At 45.7% G+C, this 26,729-nt stretch overlaps 3 protein-coding genes and 2 long non-coding RNA genes across 7 annotated transcripts in view; 1 reads left to right on the forward strand and 4 right to left on the reverse strand.

Moving 5' to 3' along the window:
- Positions 1-3,480, reverse strand: LOC143151702 (uncharacterized). The gene is made up of 2 exons (XR_012993409.1): positions 546-3,480; positions 1-431 (listed from the first exon to the last, which is right to left on the reverse strand). It is a non-coding gene; the product is annotated as an uncharacterized LOC143151702 (long non-coding RNA).
- LOC143151690 (uncharacterized) lies at positions 1,897-25,514 on the forward strand. 2 transcript variants are annotated; one of them, XM_076321044.1, is made up of 7 exons: positions 1,897-2,351; positions 3,080-3,284; positions 4,832-6,225; positions 20,823-21,059; positions 21,135-22,063; positions 22,146-22,428; positions 22,776-25,514. In XM_076321044.1, exons 3-7 carry the CDS (start codon positions 4,923-4,925, stop codon positions 22,961-22,963), a joined length of 2,940 nt encoding a protein of 979 aa, XP_076177159.1. In that variant the 5' UTR covers positions 1,897-2,351; positions 3,080-3,284; positions 4,832-4,922; the 3' UTR covers positions 22,964-25,514. The 2 variants fall into 2 exon arrangements, with proteins under 2 accessions (XP_076177159.1, XP_076177160.1); XM_076321045.1 differs by having other exon boundaries at positions 1,900-2,351; positions 21,135-22,048.
- On the reverse strand, positions 7,696-15,728 carry LOC143151697 (uncharacterized). The gene is made up of 2 exons (XM_076321055.1): positions 12,989-15,728; positions 7,696-9,049 (listed from the first exon to the last, which is right to left on the reverse strand). The coding sequence occupies exons 1-2, from the start codon at positions 13,191-13,193 to the stop codon at positions 8,694-8,696; spliced, it is 561 nt and encodes a 186-aa protein (XP_076177170.1). The 5' UTR covers positions 13,194-15,728; the 3' UTR covers positions 7,696-8,693.
- Positions 15,726-17,531, reverse strand: LOC143151699 (uncharacterized). Of its 2 annotated transcripts, XR_012993408.1 has the most exons (3): positions 17,358-17,531; positions 16,925-17,237; positions 15,726-15,833 (listed from the first exon to the last, which is right to left on the reverse strand). It is a non-coding gene; the product is annotated as an uncharacterized LOC143151699 (long non-coding RNA). The 2 variants fall into 2 exon arrangements; XR_012993407.1 differs by lacking the exon at positions 15,726-15,833 and having other exon boundaries at positions 16,320-17,237.
- The window catches only part of LOC143151694 (uncharacterized), a 5,819-nt gene continuing 4,176 nt past the window's right edge, over positions 25,087-26,729 (reverse strand). Inside the window, exon 5 of the mRNA XM_076321049.1 lies at positions 25,087-26,614. Coding sequence (XP_076177164.1) covers positions 26,110-26,614 — 505 coding nt within the window. The 3' untranslated portion in view covers positions 25,087-26,109. The remainder of the gene's footprint in view (positions 26,615-26,729) is intronic.

The following is a 26,729-nucleotide window of genomic DNA, read 5'->3' on the forward strand; positions in this document are numbered from 1 at the left end:
TGCAGTTTGTGAACTCACATTTATTACTAAACGTGTAGAATTGTTCGAAAAACAACAATATTGTATGTAGCGTATATAGGGTAATATGCATCAACTACTCGAATTATTTAATTGCTTCGAGCAGCGCATTACGAATATTTTACCATTAAAGTTATAGGTAACGTGAAGTAAAATTAGCCTCGGGGCTGTATAGTTACAGTATCTCCAGGAGAACGTACGTATAGTTGTTCGTGGGTAAACAAAGGTGCATCGTCAGCTTACAGCAAAAGGTAGACTCCAGCCTACCGAGCCAGCATACGTAGCAACTCCGGGGCCGGATACGGGTGAGCACGCGCTGCGTTTCCGCTTTCCGTATGACCGGAAGTGACCTTTGCCTCGTTAGAAAAAGTTACACGCGCGCATTGCGATCCCCTGCCGCCGAACTCTACTACCTATGTATGTATGTACAACGAGAATATCTTTCATTATAGTCGGCTGAATCTCAACTGTCAGAGGCAAATACGAGCGACGATTCGTATTTACCGTTCCATAGAAGCGCGACTTACCTTTCTTTATTTCGTCGATGAAAAGAACCGCGGACAAGCTAAACGAAGTGCACTCGGACAGCGAATGGATCGTCATCGATATGATCGACCGTCGTTGGGAAGTGTTGATTAAAAATGACGGAAAAGACGTAATTCGTAGGCTTTGCACGATCGTAACCTTCCAACTATCTCGCTCCGTTTCGAGACCGGACGACCCGATGTTTTACAACTTCAGTCCACTCCATGGACAATTTATCGCGATCGACGATCAACGGTATCCTATTTTAAAAGAGGTTGTTCGCTGTTTAATCCCGATACACGTGGCAGTCATTGTTGGCAGGTTGTGTCATCTCTGGGCTTGTCCAGAATGCCATTATTACCGCGCTGCATGCCGGCTAGACTGGCTCCACGGCTTCTACCTGCTCGGCAACAATGATAGTTCGAACGATTGCAAACCAGGAAACAATAATCCGATAATGACTATTGTCAGAAGGCGAACAATGATGCACGGTGACAGGCCTGTTTCGTTGAAAGTTCGATCGAGAGACAAAGGTGTACGTAGATACATACCTATTTACGTACACACATATGTGTATGTTTAATCGTCCCTTGGCGACCGCAATATTTACGTGCGTGGCTTGTCGTACCGAAAACGAGCTGCAATATCGTAAGAAAGGTTAATTAAAATTGATTTAATGCGCAATTGCAAGAACACCTAAACACGTTGGCTTTGAGAATGATTTTATTGAGAAATTTACGGCGAAGAAACGTTGCGTTGATCCGCTTGTCTCGTAAATCCGCCATTGCGGCTACCGAGAAGCTTGTTACTATTTTCGGAACCGTGGGTAGATGTTAGCGTTTACATTGACAGACCGGCGTTTGTGAAACACGGTTTATCGATAATATTCAGCAGTAACTATTCGGATGGACATCCTCCGGTACGAGTAGAAAGTAATTGGACAGAAAGGAACGCGATTAACGGGAAACTGTAACTCGAAGAATAATTGAGAAGAATTACGTATCTTTCTAATTAAGGTTTTCATACGGTAGAAAATATTGAACGCGGTCGCGATGTTTTCGAAATATGTTTAAGAAAATCTCGTGGACGAAAAGTCGCGCGCAATGGGGAGATTTCGCGTGTCTCGAAGGACCAGCAAGGAGATTTGACAGTTGGCGGGCATCTGGCTTCTCCGTTCCTTTTCAATGCCAGTCGCAGTCTAGCTGTGTATACCGGGTGTCGCGTGGGAGTACTCTCGTGCTTTGCGCGTGCACATAGTGGGGATCCTCTGGTACTCTACTGGCTCGGACGGAAAGGAAAGGAAAGGAAAGGAAAGGAAAGGAAAGGAAAGGAAAAGAGTGGTGTACCTACAGCTGGGCTGTGAACGCGATTACGTTTCGTCGTTGGCAAACCCATTCAGTGCTCCTAACAGCACGAAGGAACTTGGTGCTGTCGGTAGTGGCGTCTCGACGGCGAACGATGCGTTTCCTCCGGTAATCACGGTTCGACCGAACAGAGGAAGTACGTGCGCGGACACTTGCAGGGACTGGCAGGCTCCGGTGACGATCGCGCGTCCGTCGTTCGAGGTATACGCTTTCAACTGGAAAAGAGCGGCACGTGTGTGGCGGCTGTTGCCGCACAGGGAGAGTTTTCGTGTTGGTACTTGCGACGCGATAATGCGAGAATTCCTCTCGATAAGCGCACGCGATTCGAAATTACCGCGTGAACTCGGTCGTCCGGTGTTCCTCGGGGTGGTTAATCGGGGGAGTTGGGCGGGGCAAGAGAAGGGTGTGTGGCGCAGCTGTTCGCCGTGGGATCGAACCGTTTAGGTGAGTTCGATTTATAAGCCGATACGGTTACTTTGCATTCACATCTCCGGTACAGAGATATTTTATTTTCCTCGTTACGATCGATGACGAAATCGTGCTCTTTCGGAAACGAAAATGAATTATTTTCTGCGAAACAACACAGTGACTCGCGACCGCATCGAAATTGTTCGTTGTTTTTTTTATGTAAAGGTAGTCGATATTCATACGCGAGAACCTTGAAATTTTATCAGCATCACGCGTAAAAATAGAATAATTCCTGGCCTGCTTGGAAGTTCTCGCCCTCTTGCACGGGATCGATCTAGTTTGTCGAGGATAGCCGTCACTGGTCGAAGGAAGCGGATCCGCTAAGTTCTCAACATAAATATGTATACCTCCGAGCGATCTCTCTTCCACGATAAACCGGTGAAAGCACGAAGGGTTACGCATCGAAGACAAGCTTGCGATCGCGCTCCTGTTGAACCGGCTAACCGAACCGGCAATCGATCTCCAATCGATAACGAAAAACTCCTCTCGATTGATCCCAAATCGGTATCGCGAAGCGCGAAGGTCCCCCAACTCCTAGGAAAGGCTAGTAAAACGCGACGACAAAGGGAAATGGTAAAAACCAGAAATGAGACGGATGCGTGTTTTCTGCACCGAGAGAGATAAATAAAGCGAGCGTCCGAGCGAGCAAGCCAGCAACCGCGCGGCGTTCTTTTAATGGAAAATGCATGAATTTTTTGTTGCAGAGCTAACAAGAGGCTAGCTCCGGATCTGGGCGTAGAACAGTTTCCATTATTAGAATTCTGCAACAAAACGGAACGAGAGAAGATTGCGCGTAACGGAGCTATGATATCGACGATACGGCCAAGTTCCAGGTTGTTGTAGCGCGGCTGAATATCGCGTACATTGCAAGCAAGCTCGCGTCACAAAACGTTGTCAACGGCGGAAACGGTACGTAAATTATTATGGTTTCCTTTATGGCTCGTTAGCACCGTAATTGCTGCGAACCGCATCGACGCAAACGAAGGCAAAATTGGCCATGTTTTCTATATCGATTGACATTTTCCGGATTTTATTTTATTTACGGTAAACGAGATTGCAGATCCGCTCGCTGACGCAATCTACGTACAAACGAATCGCAGCAAGAGATAACCGCTGTTGTTACAAATTTTCGCCGAAGCAGAAAAAAGGAAATCGCGCGCCATCTAAAATCGACGATTTCTCCCTTTTCTCGTAACAAACTCGTACCGAGGAAACGAATGCTGCGCGTAATATGTTTGAAATCGACGGACGATTGTTGGCTACGATCGTCCGGTGAAAAAGATAAAACGCAGAGCGTTGTGTAACGAATCGCGAGCTGGAGATACTCGCGGCATAACAATTGCTCGGCCGTGCGACACACCGGTGTACAAAGCGGCGCGAGATCCTAATGGAAGCGAACGAACGTAACGACCGTTCCGTGTGATCGGTCTCGGTGTCCATTTACGGCCGTTCGATCGTCAACTGTCACCCTCGACGTCCCATCTCGCGTAATTAGAATGCACGAGTTAAGAGCGATTAACGCTACAAGCAGATATGCATTGAAAACGGCCGCCGCGGGCTGTCGCATTAGCGCGCGCTACACCTACATGCCGATACGCTGTACGTGTCGCAAGATGGCCAGGTCACTGCCTACATGGTGACACCCACTGACTCCTGAGACGCAGCCTTCGCCACGAATACTGGTTGGGTTCTCTCTCGATTGTAATTTACGTCGATTAACAGTTACGCGAGGCGAAACGTGGAGGAAACGCCAAACGACCCACGCCGACAGGAGTAATCTGCTCCGTTCGAATTTATCGGTCGATCGATTCGATGTCGATCGAGATCTTCGACGAGATCGAGGAATTCCTGGTGTTCCTTACCGATCGAATAACATTAGAATCGATCTTGTAGGTAGAACGAGACATCGATGGTATGTACTCGCCGAGTACCGGATACAAAACAAGGGGCTTTCTGGGTCGATTTAAAAATGTGTCGAGACCGAAACAAGATTGGTGGCCTTGGAAATAATTAAAACTATTTTGAAAATTCAACTTTGTTTCGCTGCTCTCCGTTTACGCGTACACTTAATTGCGCGTCGTGAACGACTCTGTAAAACTTTAGCGTTTTCGTTTATCCTTTTGCAAAGGCATTCGAGACTTTCGAGAGTTTCAAGGACTCTCAAACTGTACAAGGTATTGCGAGCATTCGATTTCGTGCGAATCCCATCGGCCACTCGTAAGGTTTAACGGCATTGCGTTCGATGAATTGGAGAAACGGAAACGATTTTGTCGATCCCCGTAGCTCGATGTTGCTACGAGGTTCCCCATCTTCGAACACGGGAAACGGAAGACGGTGATCTACATCTCTATACCACGATGCTTTAAATATATCTTTAAGTAGGATCTATATGTGTACGTGTTCCCGCAGGGGCAGGCAATGCTTCCATTAATAGACTGGAATTCACTGTTTTTCAGGCCGGAGACACGTGAACGAGGATGACTTTTTCGACGATCGTAAAGACTGGAACGCGGTAGCCAATAGGGGAAAGCCGACAGAACGGAAAAGATGGTGTACAGAGGCAGTCTGCAAACGGACGATCCACGGGATGCGCCCAGGCTGGTAAGGATATCGCCGCTCCGAACCAGTAGGCCGAACAACACTGTGTCCAATTCGCGGCCAGCTTCCTCCATTAACGGACCGGTGTATCGTGGTCCGTTTGTGCCAGCAATCGACGTTCATCGCGCCAAATTGATCGAAGAAAGACGCTTGGGACGTGAAAGGGACATCGAGTCCGTAGAGAAGGTCATTATGAGGACGACCGGGCTGAAGGTCAGCGCGCCGAGGCTGCGGAACATCAGTCAGATACGGGACACGGTGTTCGTCGATCCTACCCTGATACCGATGGAAAAAATTGGCCGAACGGAGAGAGATCGTCCGAGAACCATCGCCATCGACGGTTCCAACAGGACTGCGAGGACGGCGAGTTCCATGTTGGCCGATTTGAAGGATTTGGAAAGACTCAGGAACACCCCGCCCGCTCAGAGGTGTTCCAAGACCGCGATCAAGATCGAGGCAAAGTCCTTGACGCCGAACAAGAAGACCGAGCTCTCGAGCTCCTCGGCAAAAATTCGATCGGACATATTGAAGATACAACAAATGTTTCAAACGTCCGACAGTTCTCCGCGAACAGCGACGAAATGCTCGAGCGAGAAAAGGATCGTGAAAAGGAACGAGTTCGAGAAACAAGAGAAAAAACCGGGAACGGAAATTAACAAAACGAGATTACTGGCTCAGAAACTGCTGGAGGCGTCCCGGGGCAATCGGGAGTCGACGAAGGATCGCTACAACAATCCACGCAACGTCTCCTCGAATAAACAAACGGCCAAAGAAGTGAACAGCAGGACGTCGAGTAAGGCATCTTCGCAAAGGAGTAACGTGGATTCCGAGCAACACGAGAGAGGAAAAAAACAGGCGGAGGAAGCGCACCCACGTCCTCCGGCGCGAAAAAGAAAGGAATGGAAAAACAGACTCAACGGTGACGCAAATGGTACCGTCGGCGATGATATCGACGAAATCGCTGGAGTCCAAGAAAAATCGAAGATCGTTGAACCGGACGCGAAGCTGACGCCCGATCGGACTGTGTACTCGAATTCTGGATGTGCAGAGAACGATTCAAAGTCAAGGATCAGGGAACTCGATAGACCGGATATACTCGATGGATTATTGAAGGAATCTGACAAACAATTGGCAGATCTGAAATGCGATTTCAACGAGAGAAGACGATCGAGGAGCCACTGGAGGGGATTCGTGCAATCTATGAGACTACACGACGTCGAACTTCATTCCGATAACGAGGATCAGAAAAAAGGTGAGCGAGTCATAGTTATTGTTAGCAACGTACGTAACGCGGATGAAAGATATCTTTGTACGGTATCGGGATTCAGCGGAAGGAGTGTGTCCACGGGGACAGATGGCTCAATTATTCGGCAAAAGGAAATATCTAGATTCAAATCTCGGTATGTACGTACAGCGACACAGTTCGATCGATTCTATTCTGTCCGACGAACCACTGCACCAACGAAATTGAAATGCTTACCTTTGGTTCAAACGACGATTCGATGTTCTTAAAAGTGTGTTCGTGCTTGCGTAAAATGCCGACCAATGCACACGACGTATGCTGCTCGATGTCAAGTGAGATTTATTGAAATTTGTGCTGGCCATTTCCATGATTCCGACGGGGCTGAGATTTTAAGCGGTTTAAAGGGTGCGTTGTATAGATGCGAGCCGCTAGATTGGTTTAGCAACGTTTGCCAAGGTTTTAAAATTACGAGTGGCGTGGCCATTAATCCCCTGCCCTAAGGTACCCCTATTTTTAGACTTTTCGATGCTCCCTCTCCCGCTCGTATTACTGCCGCAGGTCAGGGTAGCGTGTCCCTAACATATGTCCCAACCTATGGATTTAGCTAAAGGAACAGACACGCCGGGCTCTTCGCTTTGTACATATATATATATAAATATATGTATATACTAAATAGCGGGATTAAGCGTAAACGGCAACTGTTCGTGTTTTCTACGCGCTGACTAGTTTATTATATAACATCGTCTCGCCACTTGAGTTTGTAATCCACCGCGAAAGGGGCAGAGCTTTCTCGAAAGAAATTTTGACTTTGCGTATTAGTTTTATCATGTTGTACGATTATTTTGTCCAGCGTCAGCAATTTACATTGATTCCGTGATGAAAGTCCTGGGTGGCAACCTAGGTTGTACTCGTTGCTTCGCAATTCTTATCTACGGTTTATCTCTTGACGTATAGATTTACTTTATCTCAGCTTACGTGCGTGACACGTATCGAGATACGTTTACCCACGTTGAAATACCTCCACGGGAAACTTTTTTCGTTTTACCGATTTCGGATAGGCTTCTAAACAGAATCGAAAGGAAAAGAGAAACCGAACAATACGATTCCCAAGTTCGTTTTTTAAAAAAGAAATGCGACCAACAGTCGCAAACGCACGTAATTCTCTGTAAGTATACGCAAGTATTCGTAAATCGTTACTAACGATTTCTCAATTTTATATATTCGTCGGAGAAAATTAATTTTTACGTTCGATTACGTTCTTTTAATTTAATTAATTCAAATTTTCTGGAACGACTCGGTACAAAAATAGAAATATACGATAATGTAATTCACATTTCTATTATTTCTTCTGCTCGTTCGAACCAAAGTTGAATACAGTTCGTTGAAAACTGCATACGTAATATGTAGTTTTTATATGTAATTACTTATGTACTTGACGACAATATTTGAATGCTACAAATGTTTCGTAAATACCGGATATGTATGTACAGTGTTTATTAAAAGTCCAATAATACCCTATCGGTTCAATTGCCTTTTCGAGTTGCTTTTTTGCGGTTAAATCTGGTTGCGCATCGGCGCGGCAGCTTTTACTCGCATTCGATTTGCGCAGGCTGTGATTCGGAATAATGATTGCGTAAAAAGTTGTGTCGATCGTTCAACGGGTTTTGCGTATACTTATTCCACCTTGCGTCATGATTACAGGGAACGCGAGGAACGATAAATTTTTACGAAACGTCGATTCTCTTGCAATCGTACGAAGAGAACTGTTCATTTTCCACAATTTTCATAGTTGGAATCGTTTAAAGAATTTAGAGAATTTCCGCTCGGCTTTCGCGGCTTTTAGTCGTGTTTACGCGAGGTTGCATGCGAGAAATTGCAACATCGGCCATCACCGAACCCTTTCCGAAAACGATAAATCGTTTTCTGAGATCGCTAATCGAAAGACCGCAGATGTCTTTCAATTAAACTCGATAAGGATTTCACGAACGATCGATCATTATTGTTACGATGCACCAAAAATCCCAAGAGTTTCCTTCGCTACACAAAGTGTGCACGTGGTGAGGACGGTGGTGTGGTGCACCGACGGGGTGACGGCCCTTGCCTTTGAGTCTACGCCCTAATATTGATCCGGTGTCCTTCCTGCCCCTCCATAGTCGTCCATGGTCTGCGTATAATAAAACGCAGAGTTCACCCCGCCCCTCCAACAGCCAGCAGACCCATGGTGTGCCCCCGGCGTATGGGCCGAAGTTGCTCTTCAGTGCAAATCTAGCTGTCAAACAGCCAACACTTTTTTCAAGACGATCGAACCGATCGTCCCCGCGGGACTCGCGTGCGCGTCGGTATCCTTCCCCTACTCTACCTCCTCCACCTTCCCTCCCTTCCGCTGAACCTCACCCCCGCTCACCTCTCCTTCGCCGACCAACCCATCCATCCACCCCACCGCGACCCTTATCGCCACACCCCGATTTTTTCTTCCCCTATCTTGTGCCGGTTGGTCCTCTTTCTCGTCGAAGAATTCTGCGGTTTCGAGTCGCGAGCATCGCTCCCGTTTGAACTTCCTTCTTCGTACCTTTTCCCCGGTTTTCTTTTCTTTCGGCGCTCCTGTTCCACTCGGGAACGCGCCGGTCCTTCAACCGGCCCGGTTGCGCATTATCGAACTCGCTCGATACGCGCGCCGCGTTCATCCACGTCGTCTTCCTCTTCGACGCGTTACAGCGTTGTCGAGCGGCGTCCTTCGCTCGAGAGAGCAAAGTGTCCCCAGTGCAGGCGTGATCACGCGATCGGATGCACACGCGAGCCCGTTCTTCCTGACGGAGATGGTGCTCTGCGACGTCTGCGACAACAAAGGTGAGAGAGATCTTTTCTTCGATAAGAGAAGCATGGTAGCCGCGATCCATCGGATTATTTGATTAACCTTTCCTCGCTCGAGCGGTGAAATTTTACGAGTTTACGTAAGACGTCGTGCTCCGGCACGGTAAGCCGATCGTTAACCACGGCCCGATACTCGGTTCGCGAATCCGCTCGGTTTTTCAAACGAATAGATTTTCCAACGGGGTAGTTTCGTGGAATCGATCAACGACGGAGTGTTCTTTTCGAGGCTTTTACCACGGCACTCGTGTCGCAAGGTTTCATCGATCAGGTGGATCCAGGGGTGAAGACGGAAATATCGCCGACGTTCGGAGTATCGTTGTAAGCTTCGAACAAGAACACCGTTCGTCGATACCAGTCGATAACTGTTCCGTGTTTTCGTCCGTACGGTCTTCTTACGAAAAGTTATTTATTACGCGATCGTTGTTCGGTGAAAGAGGCACAGCGGATACGCGATCGCAAAGGTGAGAGAAAACCGAAGCGACCGTGTGGTAAATGGCTGACATTTTCACCTGGACGCGTTCAAACGTATTTACTCGCTTTGCGTTGCGATGAGCGAAATTTGCGTCTTCGATGATCGTTTCTTTTTTTTCTCGTCGATATTTCATTTCAACAATTGCTTCTACCGTGGTAAATTAATCGACAAAAGAATACGCTCTTCGAAACGATCGGAAAATCGATACTGAAACAGTTGATCGTACAGACTAATTTGAAAATAGTAATGATTTGTTTGCAATATTTGTTTACAGTTGCGCGGATCGTTTGCATATGTTCGCATAAATTAACAGATCATGAAAAACGTAAAGTGCATTGGCTGTGATTAGTTTCGTACTCATCTTGCGCTGAAAAGATTCAGGACAATCTTTTCGTTTCTAATATTTTCATTATTTTGAACGCTACTTGTATTAATTGGTCGAACGTCTCGAATTGTCGTGTAAGTATCTATTCGAATATTCAAGGTTTTAAACGAAATTATTAGCAATCTTATCCGACCGTCCAAGATTCTATCAAAGGCTGGCCAGCACGAAGATGCATCGTTGTGCTATTGTGCACCATGGGCGTGCCATAAATTCCGTTCCAAGAAGAGTCCGATTAAAACGGCAGATTAAGCGGTTCTGGAGATTACGAGGACCCGACTCGGTGTAAACAAGCCTCGTTATGCACTTAATTACGAGTATTCAAACTGTAGATACGTGCGTCTGCGTCCGCGTCTGCGTCCGCGTCTACGTCTGCGTCTGCGTCTGCGCGCGCGGCGATCGTGCTTCGTTATTTTTTGGGGAAACTTTCTCACGCCCAACTTCAGAGTTTGGCTCACGGTGGTACGGGAAACACGAGGAATTTAGTTTTAGAACACCTTCGACGGAATTACGACGAAGACTTAAAGTTCCGTGGTAAGACTTCGTCTCGATTTTAAGCGTTGCGAGACGATCTCACATGCTCCGTACGGTTCGAGAATCGACCAGATTTCAGAGGAATCATTGACTTTTGTTCGAATCTTCGCGAGATAATAACTCTCCCCATTTACCGCTATTTATACATGCACGTTACGCGATAATGTCAAGTTAATCGATCGAACGTTGCTTTGTGCCTCGAGTTAGAGTAGAAGCGAAGAACAGAGTAGAGACGAATCGATTATTCGTCGTGCCAGTTTTCGAAGAAAAGACTTTCGCGGAGTGTTGAAAAATCTACACAGGTTCGTTCTATGAACGTACAGATCTAAGAATCGTGTTTAGCAATTCTCGAGTAGATATGGGAATCGTTGGAACAAATATTGAGAAATCATGGCGACGATGATTGTCGGAATTCTAGATATCTATAAGCGATACGTGAGGTATATTTTGAAAAATAACCAAAACCGGTAATTACTACGGAGTCAAAGATAACTTTGAATGGCTGTAATTAAACAAACCGATAATATTTGCAGATTCTTTGCAGTTTCGAGACGTAGAGTGTGTCTGTAAGCGTTGTCACGGCATTTTAGACTCATCCTATAGTATATCCATATCGAATCGTTTCAGACGCTGCGGTTTTGCACGTAAGAAACGCGATAAATCGTTCTTTACTTTTTAGAAAGTTCTCCGAACGATGATCAAGAAATGGACCATCGATGAAAAGTAGAAAAAAATATCTGTTGTTCCGCGTGTAATTAAGTAGCCTTTGATCGTTGAAAGACGGTCGATATTAAATCGAAGGAAGAAATAGTAACTCATTGAAGTCGAGACGGCATACTGATCCAGCGGACACCTACTTATCGCGTTCTATTCCATTGGAAAGAGTCATTATCGAAGAAAAGATTATTGGTCGTATTGTCCTAGAATGGTCGCATCGGGTCGTGTCCTTATACGGCGAAAGAGTGTCATTTTACGTTGTTTCGAATTGCGCGCCTGGAATACGCACGACTCGCACAATTCTATTCATTTTCTTTCGTTTAACAACAGGTCGTTGGCCTTCGGCGTACAATATAAAGATAAAAGAAATATAATACAGGCGAAGAATGAACTATTGTGCACGTAACATAAATTGAATTGACATTTAATGCGTCGACTGGAGGACATTCGAAACCTTATCAAATTGCCCATGGAATCAAAACTCTTTTCATCAAGATTTGCCATACTTGGTACTTATTATTCTAATCTTTTCGAAATTCTCAAATCGTAACTAAATCGAGTATATCGTAAAAACATGTACCGATTCTCACAAAAGTTAATTGACAATTAAACGGCTAATAAATTTAATAAGCCTGCGCGACTTTCTTTAACTGCTTCAAAGACGTATTATGTTGTTTGAAATGTACAAAAGTTCAAACTGATATCGATCTTGGTCGTCTACTCGTTCTTGGAATCAAGAATCTTAGAGGTCGATTATTTCTTTTCGAAGATCTTTGTTGGTATTGTATGCACACATAATTCCATCGATCCGTTACCTCGCGAGCTCTTTGTTCGAACGGAGAATTCACGGCCCGCATGTCGGGAGTCAACCGGGTGACGTCACACGTCGAATTACACGGCAAGCTAACAAATTGCCATGGCAATGGTGTAATTCAATTCATGGCGACCGTCAGCCCCGAAATTATTATAGTATGCGTATATTCTCGCAGCGGCGGAGTGCGATGATGAAATTCCGAGAAGGCGGACAATAAAATTCCCATGGGGGAGAGACGCAGCACGACTGCAAAACGTCGAACCTTCGGAGCGACGCAACTGGGTAATGATACGTATGCCGATCCACGAAAAGGAAAACGGATAATTACTTATTCGAGTGTTCCATTTACGCGAATATAGTATTTCGAACGAAAGGGAAATCGAGCGACCTTTGTTCGTTACGAGTGACAGTTTAAATCGGACGTCTTTGTTCGACGATTCACTGAACATCAATTATCGTAGCGCGCAGAGATAGGCTGGCAATTTATGTATCCATATATTCCTGATAAAAATTTTCATCCATATTTGTGCAAAGAACAATAGATATGCAGCGATAATTTCTATTCCATCGTAAATAAATAATTCGCGCATCGCGTTTTATCTCAGATTGCTTAAACTTTGCGCGAATACAGGGAACGCGAGCACCGAACTGAATAAACGTCGATCGAAAGAAGTAACTGCATCGAAAGTTTCGGTTTTATCGATAAAATTAGCGGTAACTTTCGCAAATGCTACAGAATTTAACGTACACGAGAAAGTCCGAAAGTCGGGTCGACTCTCGTTTAAAAGCCAAGCAAACTTGGCGCGTTCCTCCGCACACCGTTATCCATTTTCCAGCTCGTAAGGTACACAATCGCTTGGTAAGCAACAGCGCGTATCCATCGGAATCGTTCGATCGTTTGCTGACCGGATACGAACCGCGAGCGAGCGAGCGGTCGAGTGCGAGGACTGATTGAAATTCGGTGTATAAAGATAGTATGTACTTCCTGCGGAATGATCCTGTTCTTTAGTTAGCGAACGTTGACACCGACGAGCATGCCCGTTCTCGATTGCGCACGACCACTTGAAAGCATTGTGCCTCGTATACATGCGTACACCACTTCGTAGAATGTTTCGTTCCTTTTCTCGTTTCTCTCTTGTTTCGTTCATTTCGCGGTGACACTCACGGCACGATGGGGCGCGGTTCATAAATATTTAAGCTTTCTGCAATGTTTTACTGTATCGATTCTAACGGTAAGCCTTCTCTAACGAGAGCTTCCTCGGTTGCAAAGGCCGCGATAATTCGTCCGGAAACGGGGAACAAGGTATTCGCAGGCATTTGCGTCACGCATCGTGCACTCGCACATAATTTCTGCATTCTTTATAGCGGCGTGCGCGCCCGCGCAAGCGCCTCTCGCTACGGAACCGTAACTAGGTTGCAAAGGTCAACGTCGCATGACAAACGATTCACGTTTTCGCTGAGCTCACGGTTTGCTTCGACAAACTTCGACAGCGTCCGTTTTTACTTCATTTATTTGTAAACGTTGCGCAAGATTGAGTAATTTTCTCTCGGTAGTTCAGGCATCTCGTTCAGAATCTTAAATCGTAAACGATCGTTGAATCGTTCGTAAGAAGCGTGGAGACAGAAATTCCACGCACCGGTTTTACAATACAGCTTAAAGTGTCGAATACGTGACCGTCTATAAAAACATCGAGACTCGCAGGAAATTTCCAGCAGAAACAATCGTTTCGTGAGCCCGTATAGTCCGCATATTTTCAATGGAATACGTATGCGTTGTCGTTGCCATTCGCAAATCCTGTTTCAGCATAAAACCCAATGCTTTAAAACGAATCGGTGTCGCATTAACGTTTCGTTCAACTTACTTACTTCGACACTATTACGAACACAAAGGCATACAATGTTTTACGATATTGAAATAAAATTCTACCTCGAACATTATAAATTATTATAAATTATGCAGCGGCGTATGCATAAAATTATAAATGTAAATTGTCGAGTATTGGAGTTCAATCGGTCATCCATGAATAGATTGTTGCCGGAGTCTTTCTCGAGAGTAAACACACGCGCAGTGCAGCTGTAGCAAAGTACCGTCACTATATCTCTCATTTGAATGTTGCTAATTTTTTCTCGTATAAATGGATCAAAGACACCTCTGTTACTGTTTTTGATTTTTCCGTGCGAGCGAGCTGGCTGGCGATTCGCAGGACCGAACCACTCGCGGACGAGAGCGATCTTCAACGTACGCGAGATCGAATTTCATTCACTACTGAGATTAACATTTTTATATTTGTCATTATATCGAATTGCAATGTTTTAATTTCAGTCGTCGCAAATTCGGAACCAAGTTGTAACGATCTAAGAAACAAATAGATGAAATTTGTTCGCTGTTCTCCGTTTAGTCCTGGAAGACAGCATTTCTAAGCACGCAATGAAATTAAACCGTAGTTTTTATTACACGTCTTTCGAATCGCTTCTGAAATATTACGAATATAGTCCGAACGAGGTCGTGTTTCGATCGATCGTCGTTGAGTAAACATGGCCAATTTTTTGTTAATACGTTTTCGAAAATACACTGGAGAATATAAAAGTAAAAATGTTCATTAGAGTAGACGACTCGTTCTGCGCGCGATAAGAATCGTTTACGGTTATCGATCGCCGAACACAGCGAGACCGACGATCGTTCGATGTTGCTTTATCTCGCTCGCACCCAGTGTATCCCATTTACTTTTCTCGTCGAATTAGAGAGTTCGATGCTCGAGAGGCTTGATCTGCAGAGACGTGGATACGTATAACCGCGACAGCGGCGCCAGGTTGAGAACTCTTTGCATAATTGGAGCCAACGATGCGTACAGAGTGGCCTCGGCCATTGTCTGCATACAGTTAGCTGATTATTCCGCGAACACGTTTCAAACTATTCACACCGTTGACAAAACTGGCTGCTGCACGGATAAACATTGAAAGGGAGAGAGCATATCGCTCGTACAATTCGCCCGTAAATTGACTTTTTTCTACTTTGGTGTTATCGTCGCAATACCTATTCCGATGTTTTGTCTCGAATCTTGGTTCGTTCCGAACAAAGATACGTATACGTTAGTTGTTTCTAGTTGTCGAAATAGATCTTTCGGTGTTAGAATGTGGAACCGTGTAACGGCCCTGCCTGCGATACGTTCCGAACACAACGACTCGGAACAACAACTGTGTATATATACGAGAAACGATACTGTTATCAGTGGCTTGCGCGGAGCAATGCTCGTAAGACGCGTCATCGACCTTGCGGGAAACAAAAATACTAGCAACGCGTGAATTCGTCGACTCACGAAACTTTCAGCAAGCCCGAGTGGAAGTGGGAGTAGTTGGAACGATTCCTTCCACTCGCAGCCAGTCTCGTAATTTCAGATACTGTACCGCGTGAAAAATTCGAGACCGCAAACAAATTACCTATCGCTGTCTCTTCCTTTGGTCACTTTACAAAGCGGTTCTATCGTTCACGCATTCCTCACAGGCAATAGACTACGCGTTTTCAATTGCGACTGTGCATCTACGAGCCCCTATTCTCTCTTTCCTGCTGCGTCCCATTCTCTTTTCTTCCCGCCTCTTGCGCCCCTTATCGTTCGAACCGTCTCTCCAACCACGTTCTCTCTCGTTCTCTTTTTATCTATCTCTCTTTCTTTCTTCCTCTCTTCCTCCCTCGGTGCGTTCACTTTGAATAAACATCTTCGGCCGACTGCGCTCTGTGTTGATATGCGTATACAAGAAGAATGTTCGCACTCGTGACGTTTATTCTGCTTGCTGTTCTCTGAAATCTAATCGTTGTCGGAGGATTCCAGCTGGGAAAAATACTTAAATGAATTTACGAGCGCGCTCAATTTGTACGAACAACGAGATCGATCTCGAGCATGTTTAACAGCGATTCACGTTGTGTTTATCTCTCGATAAACGAATGCTTTCTGGATTGAAAATTCTTTCGTGATTTTCGGAAGCTTCGATCGTGTTTTTTTACAAGATGGCGTTTGGCTCGACGAGCTCTAGAAAATGTAGCGAAAACTCGGCAGATAATGGAAGATTCTAAGAAAACGCAAGTCTCTAAGTTTCTAACGATCAACGGCTTCGGTAGCATCTATGCTTACGACGTACCGCTATAGAAGTCTCGAATACGATATCTCGAGGAAGTAAAAAAAAACTTCAAACCGATAGACGTAAAGACGAAACTACAACGATGTACACAGTAAAGATTAGCGTGTTGCAACAACGAAGAATCAACGATGACGTACAAATTTATTTTCAACTTCGTGGTACGTATACAGATTAACTTTTTTCCAGAAAAACGCGCGAAAGAATAATCGTAGAGCCAGTATTCGATCGAAAATACAAGTCCCACATAAAATTCGTTGTCAACTACTTTCTTGTTCGCAATACACCTTGTACTTCTACTTTCACAAACGCTGCTGGTCGAGACCGGACGTACGGCCAGGAAAGACCAGATACGAATTAACGTTAGAATTAATTAGTTAGCCGGATCGAACGACCTGTCTACGCTGTGATAACCGACAGCGACAGTCTCGCAAGTTCCCGAAACATTCTCTCAGCTTGACCTCACGCACAGCGTGTCACTTAGTCACCGAACGTTCCCGTATTCCCTCCCACGTGTTCATGCGCATTCACGCACGTGCTCCGCACCGCACACGTAATACACAACTTCCCTCCCCTTTGATCGGACGTGCGCGTATGCTACTACGTGTCTTTAAATCGTTTCTATAGCTGTCTATCGGCGTACAGAAACTACGTCGTTTTTTTCCTATATTTGGATTTCACAAATTGTTACGGTAACGTACGCGTAACTCGGGTCGAAAACTCGTCGTTCGTACAGTTCGTTTACTCGGAGAAAATCATTGAAACCGTCGGTACTCATTATACAAACCAGCTTGTTTATCGCATAAACACTGCAACTCGCTGATCGATTCTGTATGCCGGACAGCGCTGCAGTTGCTGTTGCCGCATGTGCGTCATTGTCGTCGCAGGCATAGATCATCCATCGTTGATCACTAGCCAACATTTGCATTCCATTTAAGATAATCTTCGTTTAGGAATATACGTCTTAAATTGCCATTGAAATGTCGCATCGGTGATATCGAGATAGAGGTAGTTCTTAATGAAACGTAGGTCGAGCAGGAACGATGGACGTACCTATCTATTTACTCTGTTCGATGTGAACTTTTACGAATACCCAGAACCTTGAAAATCAATGTTAGTCGTTCGTTATCGTTGTACTTTTAACTCGCGAGAAACCGGAGTTGAAAACGAAACGCATATTTTTCGAGAGAAACGGAGTATTCAAAGAGTATATCGCGTACCATTGTTAAGAGATTAAATCGTGTCGGTGATTTCTCCGTACCGCTGCAGAAGAGTCAGTTCCTGACCGCAAGACTACCAAATTACCGATAATGTATTGTATTTTAAAAATCGCGAAAACGTGAGACACTGTATAAAATCTGAATGTTTTGACTCGTAAGATAATATAGAGTGGTATGTTTGTCATACGGTTCGTACAGAGGTGGCCACGTGAACAGTTCGCGTTGACCTGCCTTCAGTTTTGCGAGTCGTAATAGCGTTACAATGGCAACTTTTACCAGACGTGAGCACTCTAACGCCAAACGATATTATGGGATGCAGAATTGCAAGTTAAACTTATTATAGAAACTACGTCGAGATTTTTAACGCGGTTACGAATAAATTGACGTACTTGGAGTATACAGAAATTTAGCAAGATGGGTGTTGCCGATCGTTCCTCGTCTCGACCTGTTGTCTCACACGAATGATAGAAAATCGAGTCTACCGTTACGGAAACAATTTGTAAACGATCGAGCTAACGATACACAACGAGAGCCAGCTTACAGAACTTTCTCTCTTTTTGCTCGGTCGAGTGGTTCGAACATGCTTGGTTCCTAGCCCCTGACCCGAATGTATACCACCTTCGTACACGATCCAAACAAAGAACGCTTATTCGCATTATTGTAGAAAATAATGCGTCCCACCCTGACCACGAGCCGCACGAGTAGAATTGCATGTGGGGTGTGCACGCAGCCATGATGCACATTAATAGGTACACGCACGCACACGAACGTTCGAGCGCGCGTCCTTACCCTCGTGAACGCGAGCGTGCGACGCGCGCGAATGTGCGCGTGCAACGAAGGGAAAACGTTCACCAACACACGGTGAAGGGTTCCCACAATCGGTCTACAACGGTGACATACACGGTGTATCGGTGAAAAAAATCAGTACCCGGTTTAAATGTTCGATTACAGCGCGCACGATCACTGAGGACTACCGGGTCGGCGCGCCACGCGAAGGAAAGAAGCGCGATGTACGGGTAACGTGGACTCGGGAGTCCGCGATATGAAATTAAACGGTTGTAGATTTCGTTGAGTTTCCACGGAAAATTTTTTCGCTGCTTGGATCTACAGAGAGCAGTCTTTGAAACGCGAATTTTCCATCGCGGTTACAATTCTCTTGCGCAGGAGTAACGTACTACTCGTCGTACAAGTCTCGTTACGAGAAGCTTTTATATACGAGTATTTTATTTTCATTTTGCGCTCGAATCGATCTGGTAACCAAGTTGTCGACGCGTTAGGGTAAATTTTGTGCGCGTACAAGCAACGCTACGGAAGAGTACGAACCTTTTAATGGTCGAATGTCATTCCGTAGTTATGTCAGGAATTCGTCTCGTGAAAAACTGGAGGGTTAGGGACCGTACGGGATACGATGGTTACTTGCACGCCACCCTGTATGCACAGGTATGGAGCCGCACACGTGTGTGGACTCTGTTACGCACAAGCACGTAATGCCTTACGCACACGGCCAACCGTAAACCTCCAGTCTTTCAGTTCATGTCGAGACCGCGTACAGTGTGGACTTGCTAGTTTTTGAAATTCCAGTTCAGCCGTCGCGTTCGAATCCCTTTGCTGAAATTTTCGTGTTTTTACCGATTTCTTTGATATTCTTTTTCAACACATCTTCGAACTCGATGATGCTAGCGTTTATTCTCGGATTCTTCTATTTCTACGCCGAACTACTTCGATTAGAGTTGCAAATGTTTCTGCATCCGGACGATTACAAACTGTCCAAGTTTATGCTCTGAAGACGAATACCTAGGGGAGAAACTCGGGATCGCATCGAGCGGTGGACGAATCGAATCTCATCGATGAATCGGAATAAGAGGATCGCGCGTTGAATGACGCGACAACGATGAACTGTCCTTGACGCTCTATCGGTCGACTCGCTCAAGGTAAATTCCCCGTTTTCCGTGCAATCGATACTGATTTGCATAAAGCTCGCACCGATGCTGGCAAATTTTAATTAACGTCACGCTGGACAAGCTGTTTCTACGTTGAGTGTCGGTCTCGATTCCCGTTATCCGAGCGAATGGAACGACCTGACGAAAATTAACGACTCTATCGAATGTTTGGATAAAGCGTGAATTACGAGTCCTTTATTTTAGCAAATCGAGTACGATAGAAAATATGAAACATCGCGAATCGTTTCTGCTATTTTTGCAAGGTTGTTGTTTGTAAAGGACAATGGTAAACTAGCAAAGGAAAAGTTTATTCGTAATCGGAGAAAAGAGTTCCAATGTGAAGCGTGTTGTGTCGCGCCGCGTCGCGTCGCGTCGCGTCGTCCAGTGGCCGCAACGAAACGGAAAAGGCCTCGTGAAGCCGGGCGCATCCGGAGATACGCGTCGAGAAGTGAAAGTGCGTTTTGCAAGATGACTGTAACTCCGGATAATGGCGAGTGCAGCCGTCACCGACGCCCCAGTGTGTCCGCAACAATCGTCGAGGGCAACGACGCCGCTGCCGCCGCCGCCGCCGCCGCCGCCGCCGCCGCCGCCACCACCGCCATAGCCGCCGCTGCCACCGGTGTCGCCGTCGCCGTTGCCGCCACCATCGTCGTCTTCGTCGTCGTTGTCATCGTCGTCGTCGTTGTCGTAGTCGTCGTTGTAGCTCATTTTTTAACGCAATTATTGTCGTTCTGGCCGTGATACGTCGTCTTGTTGAGAATGCCTCGTCTCGAGACGATCTCGTTCTCGACGTGGAAAAAACGGGCTGCAATCGCGAACGCGTTTAAACGAATTAACGTTACGTGCAAACTCAGCGACCTCGCGTTCACGTTCGTCATCGGCTTCCATCGATAATTCATGACACGTTGACTTTCCTCCGCCGCGGCTGTGAGAAAAACGTCGAGCTGGTTATGAGCGCGTCTGCCTCAAGGTCACCGCGGCCACCCTACGAGGAGGAAGAGGAAGTCGAAGGGGCGCGACCCGCCCAAGAATCGGCGAAAGAAACAAGATTCGATCGGTGTCTCGTCTTGCACGTCTACGTGGATTCTCGGAGGACAACATGGAGACTATATTGAATTGTAATCGCACGACAAATACGTTTCTTTGGAATTTTCAAACTCCAGATAGATACAGTGTAGACAATATCGTTCTTCAACGTTACGATTCACCTCGCACGTCGCGTCTCGATTTCGAACGATATTTCAATTCGATAGCACCATCGCGGAATCAATAATCGATGGAGTCTTCGTTTTCGCTCGCTTTTATCTCTCTTCTTTCCAAGACGAGACGACACCATCGGACTTTATTATGGCTAATCGGTAAATAACAACACGACGCAATAACTCGCGCGGCGCCACTTATCTAAGCTATTCTTCCTGTCGTGTCGTCTGGCGAGACGATTCGGAAACAGTACTTTCTTTTATTTTTCCTTTTAATTGCGATACTTCTGATAATTCTATTTACACGTTGCTCGTTTATCTTGCAGACTTGAATCTATGGAACAAGAGTATAAGCCAACGATGGAGAAAACTGAGGAGAAGGTGTTCCGTGCAGGAGACCTCGGAGCCTCAGGAGGCTTTGATACAAAGCGGAACGGCTCAGGGTGTAATTCAAGCCGTCAGATCTAGCCCGGCTAGCAGAGAGTCCTCCCCGGCCGCGAAGAGTCTTCAGGATGGCAATTCGCCGAAGAAATTGTTGCAGACCAGCTCCTTAAGGCTGCCGGGTAAGAGGATCGCGCGTTTACGATATCGAACGAAGGGAGAAACTTCACGAGCCGGTTAACCGGCACGATTTCTAGGCACTACTAAGGGTATCGCCGACATCCAGCACGTTCTGCGCAGCAAATTCAGCAAAATAAACGCCGGGATCCGAAAGAGGAAGGCCTTGAGCGTGACGGAGGTGTTCTCGCCGAAGGACACGGCGTCGAATTTCTATGTGCCGAGCCCGTTGACCTCCTCGTCCAGTCAGAACTTGGACAGCGAGTGCTACGACTCCAGCGAGCCGACGTCCCTTCCGCCTTATCCGTTTCACGAGAACCTCGAGACCTTGGCGGAGGGCAGCGTGCCGAACACTCCGGATTGCAGTAGCCCGCTGGCCAACAGCGGTAAGACGTTCACGTACTCGCAGACCGGTGCCCCCTACGATTCCCCGGTTCTCAGTCACGATCGAAGCCACAAGGACGTCTACGAGAACGTGCTGTTCACCGCCGGATCGTCCCCGAACTGTTGCCCGCGATCCAGAGGAGTTTTGCAACGGAGCAATTCCGAGAATCGCGACGCCGGTAAACATCACTACGATCACTCGTACGAGAACGTCCGGTTCCAGCGAAGCCACGGTTCGGAGTTGACCTCCTCGGTCGCTCCGCATTCGGACAGGCATCTGGCGCGGAGCAACTCCGAGACCAGGGATCACAATTCCTACGAGAATGTCCACTTCCAGAAGAACGTCAAGAGTAGGAATCAATCCGAGCCCTCCTTCGAAGAGATCCACATACCGAGGGTGACGCCCCGAAAGAGGGTGACGGACTTCAAAGTAGGTGGCTCGGTGAACAATTACTCGAACGGGCCCGGGACGGCTTGCGCGAACAAAGAGGACGGCCCCTCCAGTTTGGGGGCCGAGAAAAGTCCTGGGAAGAGAACAACCAGAAAGATGAACAGCAGAAGCGTTGCCAATATTCCTAGTTCCTCTGGTTCCGGTTTGAAGACTTGGCAAGTGAGTACAGAGAAGGTAATCGTAGATAGACACGTACAGTTTCCTCCGTCATCGGTGTCATTGATCATTGGCATCGGGACGATTCGTTTCTTCGCAGGGCACTCAGGACACGGACGAAGGCCTGAATACCGACTCCGAACTCGAAGACATCGACGAAGCTGGCGAGGGTGAAGAGTCGAGATTTTGCACCCTACCAAGGCCCGGTAAGGGTGGCGCGTCATTCACCATACTGACTGCTAGGTTCTACAAGGGTCCTGGACACAAAGGACTCGGTTTCAGTATCGTTGGCGGCACGGACAGCCCCCGAGGGAATATGGGAATCTACGTGAAAACCGTATTTCCAAATGGTCAGGCTGCTGACCTTGGGACTGTCAAAGAAGGTACCAACGATTCAATATCGATCGTTCGCTATACTCCGCTCGTAGAGCGGTGCGACAAACGATCGTGCTTTATCCGGAGGAATAAATATCGCGTCGATCGAATATTTTTTACGTACTTGTAACTTATAACTTCGAGTCGAATGAAATAACGCCCAATGGTTGCCCAAGGGATCGTTCGAAAGATAAAAGTATTTCTGCATAAATGGTGTAGCTGTACAGTACTCGATACTCGATTCGCATTCTAGAATTACTTAAAAACTTGATCCTCTAATTGGATCTCTATTCGATATCCTCGAATAGATTGTTGGATCGCTATCGACTAAGAAACGAACGAAACATTTTTTTAGGGGACGAAATTTTGTCGATAAATTCGAAACCTCTTCACGGTATGACGCACGCCGAGGCGATCGCGGAGTTCAAGTCGGTGAAAGCCGGAGACGTCGTTTTGCACGTCGGACGTCGCGTGAACAGAAAGAAGAGGGATTCCCTGACGTTACCACCAGTTGGTTCTGCACTACGCCAACAAGTCAAATGAATAGTTTGATCTTGATTCCACATTCCGCGCGAAAGCGTTGCGTTTCCACTCTGTATTTAGGCATTGTCGATGCACGCCAAGACCAAACAATCGACTTACATAGAGGTCCGTAACATATACTTCGCAGATGCTTCTCACCTGCGAGTACGTATCGATTATTATTGCTGGCAATAATAAAAACGCGACCGCGACGACCTCGCGTTGCAACAAGTTGGGTCAACTTCTATAGGTTGTTTTCAATCGAACCGTCTCACACGATGCTTCCAATTAACGATAGTTTTGTTTCTACGCGTGCGTTTTAAAACATGTCCTAGGTAAAACCTGAAGAGATATCGGGATAGTTACATTTTGCGTTGCAATAATTTCAACGTTCGTTGAACGAGACCCTTATTCCGGTGGAAGTGCGAAAACGAATATCGATAATAACTCGTTTCAGTGCCAATGCGATATACATTCAAGCATAATACAGTCTAAGCTGTTTGAAATCAAAATGAGACTCGAAAAGTTTAAAATGTTAGCGCGCGACATCGTTGAAATAAACGACTTGGATGCCTCTGTGTGTGATCGTTTGGAACGAAGAGGCGAATTACTTGTACTCCGATAGCTACGAACAAACGAAAACACGATGTAATCCTGTGATGTCGTATTCGATGTACCGATATATTTATCGATAACTTTTAATCGTTCTCTCGATAATTATTCAAGTCACTATATATTATCCCGAAAGAGGTAAGGAGATCGCTCAGGACTCTGACTTACGCAACTCTTTCTCGTATCACTTTTTACAAAACAAAAGATGTGTATTTTTCCAGAATCTACTCGCGTTTTTAACTATCCTCGGTGAAAGGAGACTATTTTGTAAGCGATCGCGATGTTGAATCGAACGAAGCGGATACGGATAGAGAATAATCGACGTGTTCCGATTTAATAACTAGCGTACGATGATTTATTTTTGTAAAACGAGAACTGGCGAATCACGCGCGATTCGCTACGAATGTTGCTCGAGTGTTGCAATATCGAACGCATGAACGATCGATACCCGCGATATATGTAGCTGCAATCCGAATGGCCTGATCGAATGGAATGCACGTAACAGGATCCCCAAAGTTTTCCATGTCGTTGCAACTAAGAATCGAATTATTTTTTAACTATGCATAGAGTTAACGATGATCGCCCAAAGATGAAGTCCAAAAAATATTTTTACTACAAGACGAATGAAATGAACACGAAAAAGAAAACGCATATCTATAGAACTATATATATTTTGACGGCACGAGCGGAATGCATTTACTTTAAGGCGAGAAATGTTATTAGTATCTAGTCCACCTGTAATATTTCGTTTCGAGGAAATGTTTTCAATCCTCTCCACTCCTTATTTTATAGCTGTAATATTCGAAAGGAAAACGAGAAAAATACACACCCGAATACGCGAACACACGAACACACACACAAACACACACACACACACACACACACACACACACACACACACACACAAAATTATATATTTCTTATATTGACTTTTCAAGACGGTAACAAAGTCAACGAAAGCGGTCAATCGATCAATAATCAATTAGTCTTAAGACGATATCGCATTTTCGGCGATATTACTCCTCGACGACACTTACCGCGATTCGAACAGAGGAATTGAATTAATACCAACATCGAGATTTTTCATTTCATTTTCGAGCGTTAACGTAGACTTTGATATTTTGGTCCTTTAAACGAGGAACAGAAATAGCGAACAAAGTTGGCGATGTTGGCGGCGTTGGCGGTAACTCTTTTGTCTACCAGGGATCAAAGCCACGTTAATTATGTTAAAATTCAACGTTTGAACGACGAATGTGATCGTAAGAATGCATACCATTGGTGTCAAAGTCGCAATCTGCGCTTTTCCTGATTCGCACCAAGTATATATTATACACACATATATCATTCCTTTGTCTCGCTATTCGATGCCTGACGACTTACGTAGTAATCGAGGATAGCTCTCGTAAGACGGTTATGCAGTTTAATTTATTCGAAACGGGAGAAGCGCGATCGTGCTACCTATTTGTCGCTCAAATTTAACATTCAAATTTAATAGAAAAATAGGAAAGATAAGGGGACGAACAAAGCGAACGGACCCTTTGTTTTTGGTTTTATTAATCTTCTTCGTTACGACGATGTCACAAAGCACGGTTACAAATATTGATCCGAAATTTTATCGCAATATTATCAACGATTGAAACGGAAAGAACACGATTAGCTCTTTTCTTGTTCAAATAGAATCGATCGTTCGAACAGCGAGTTTATTCTCTGCAAAGTCATTCCGTGATCTACCATAATCTATACAACTCGTGCGTGTAACGTATACGCGTTTCTGTACACGTGCGATTAGTTATCTTCTTTTTAAATTGAAAACTTGAATTCCCGAGAATGTTCGTGTTTCTATCGCCAGTGCGTGAGCATAACTCAACGTTGCCACATGCACACGAATGCTTGGAAATGTTATTGTATTTTATACTTACTATGCGGGATCGAAAACAAATAAATAGTTTGTATAATGGAATCGAGCGTGCGACGATCGCGTACGGCGGCGTTCCCCTGAGAACCATGTTGCCACATCCTTTCCAGTCGGTTTCAATTTCCTTTTCTTTTCCATTTTTTGTTTCTTTATTTTTCTCTTTTGCGTAAAACGTGAACCTCCGGTAAATTTAAAGAAACGAGAAGAAAAAAGGAAATAGATAGTTGAAAATGCTTTGAATAAAGTAAACTTTACGGACATGAAAAAAGAAAACGATCACAATTGCGAGAGATCATTCTGCCGGAGCTGACGGGGACGCGTTCGATCCAGCCTCCTCAAAGTAGACGAACGTTACTCTTGCACACCGGTCGATGTGAGAAAGCGTAGACGTTCGTTGGATTCTCCTGATTGGTTGCATACGTAATTGGGTAAATGTTAAAAATCGAAGGAATTTCGTTCGAATGAGTAGTAACGGGGGGTGGGGGCGGGCGGGGAAAGAAACACAGAACAACGTACAAGACGCAACGATAATAGCTCTGGCTAACACATCATGGGAATACAGTCTACGTGAGGTACCCTAATCTCTACGAACGTACGATTTTCATTTTCGGTCGATCGTGTCCGAAGGAAACGAACGATCTCAGATCTCGTTGACGTGTTGATGTATATTGTACGCTCTACCACCCCGCCTGGATTCTTTCGGCACCACGGCCAGATGTTGAGGCGCGATTTTCATCTCGTCGACCCGTCTTTCGATCGAATTTTTTTCCGACAATAATTCGGGAGGTTTCGAGTAAACGAAGGTCGTTTCGGCCCCGATCGATCGACCTATCGTCGCGGAACCCTTCAAGACATTATCCTGGGCACTGAGCAGCTGCTTGAACCGCTCCTCGTTCTTGTCCTCTTGGTCCCAATGATTGCGAGCCGATCTCGATGCTGCGGGCGCAACGGCTCGTTGGTTGGTCACTTGATTGTTGTTCTTGTTTGTCAGGTTCAATTTCGGATTCAGATTGAGACCCAACCACTGGGAGAAGAGAGCTATACCTTGCTCCGCGCTGGCGGTCACCGCTGCTATGAGTTCTTCGGTGTTCAGGGTTTCCTCGTCTTCCTCCGTGCTCTCGGTAGCCTCTGTGGTCTCCGTGATGCTGTGAAAGAATTTTAGTAAACGGAATTAACGGTGGACGTTTATGCCAACGCGCATCGGGTTTTAACACGTTTGTAATCCGTTAAACCGCACACGGATTAGGAGAGTTTTGAAAC

Source organism: Ptiloglossa arizonensis, chromosome 9 (genome assembly GCF_051014685.1).
Source record: "Ptiloglossa arizonensis isolate GNS036 chromosome 9, iyPtiAriz1_principal, whole genome shotgun sequence".
Classification (NCBI taxonomy): domain Eukaryota; kingdom Metazoa; phylum Arthropoda; class Insecta; order Hymenoptera; family Colletidae; genus Ptiloglossa; species Ptiloglossa arizonensis.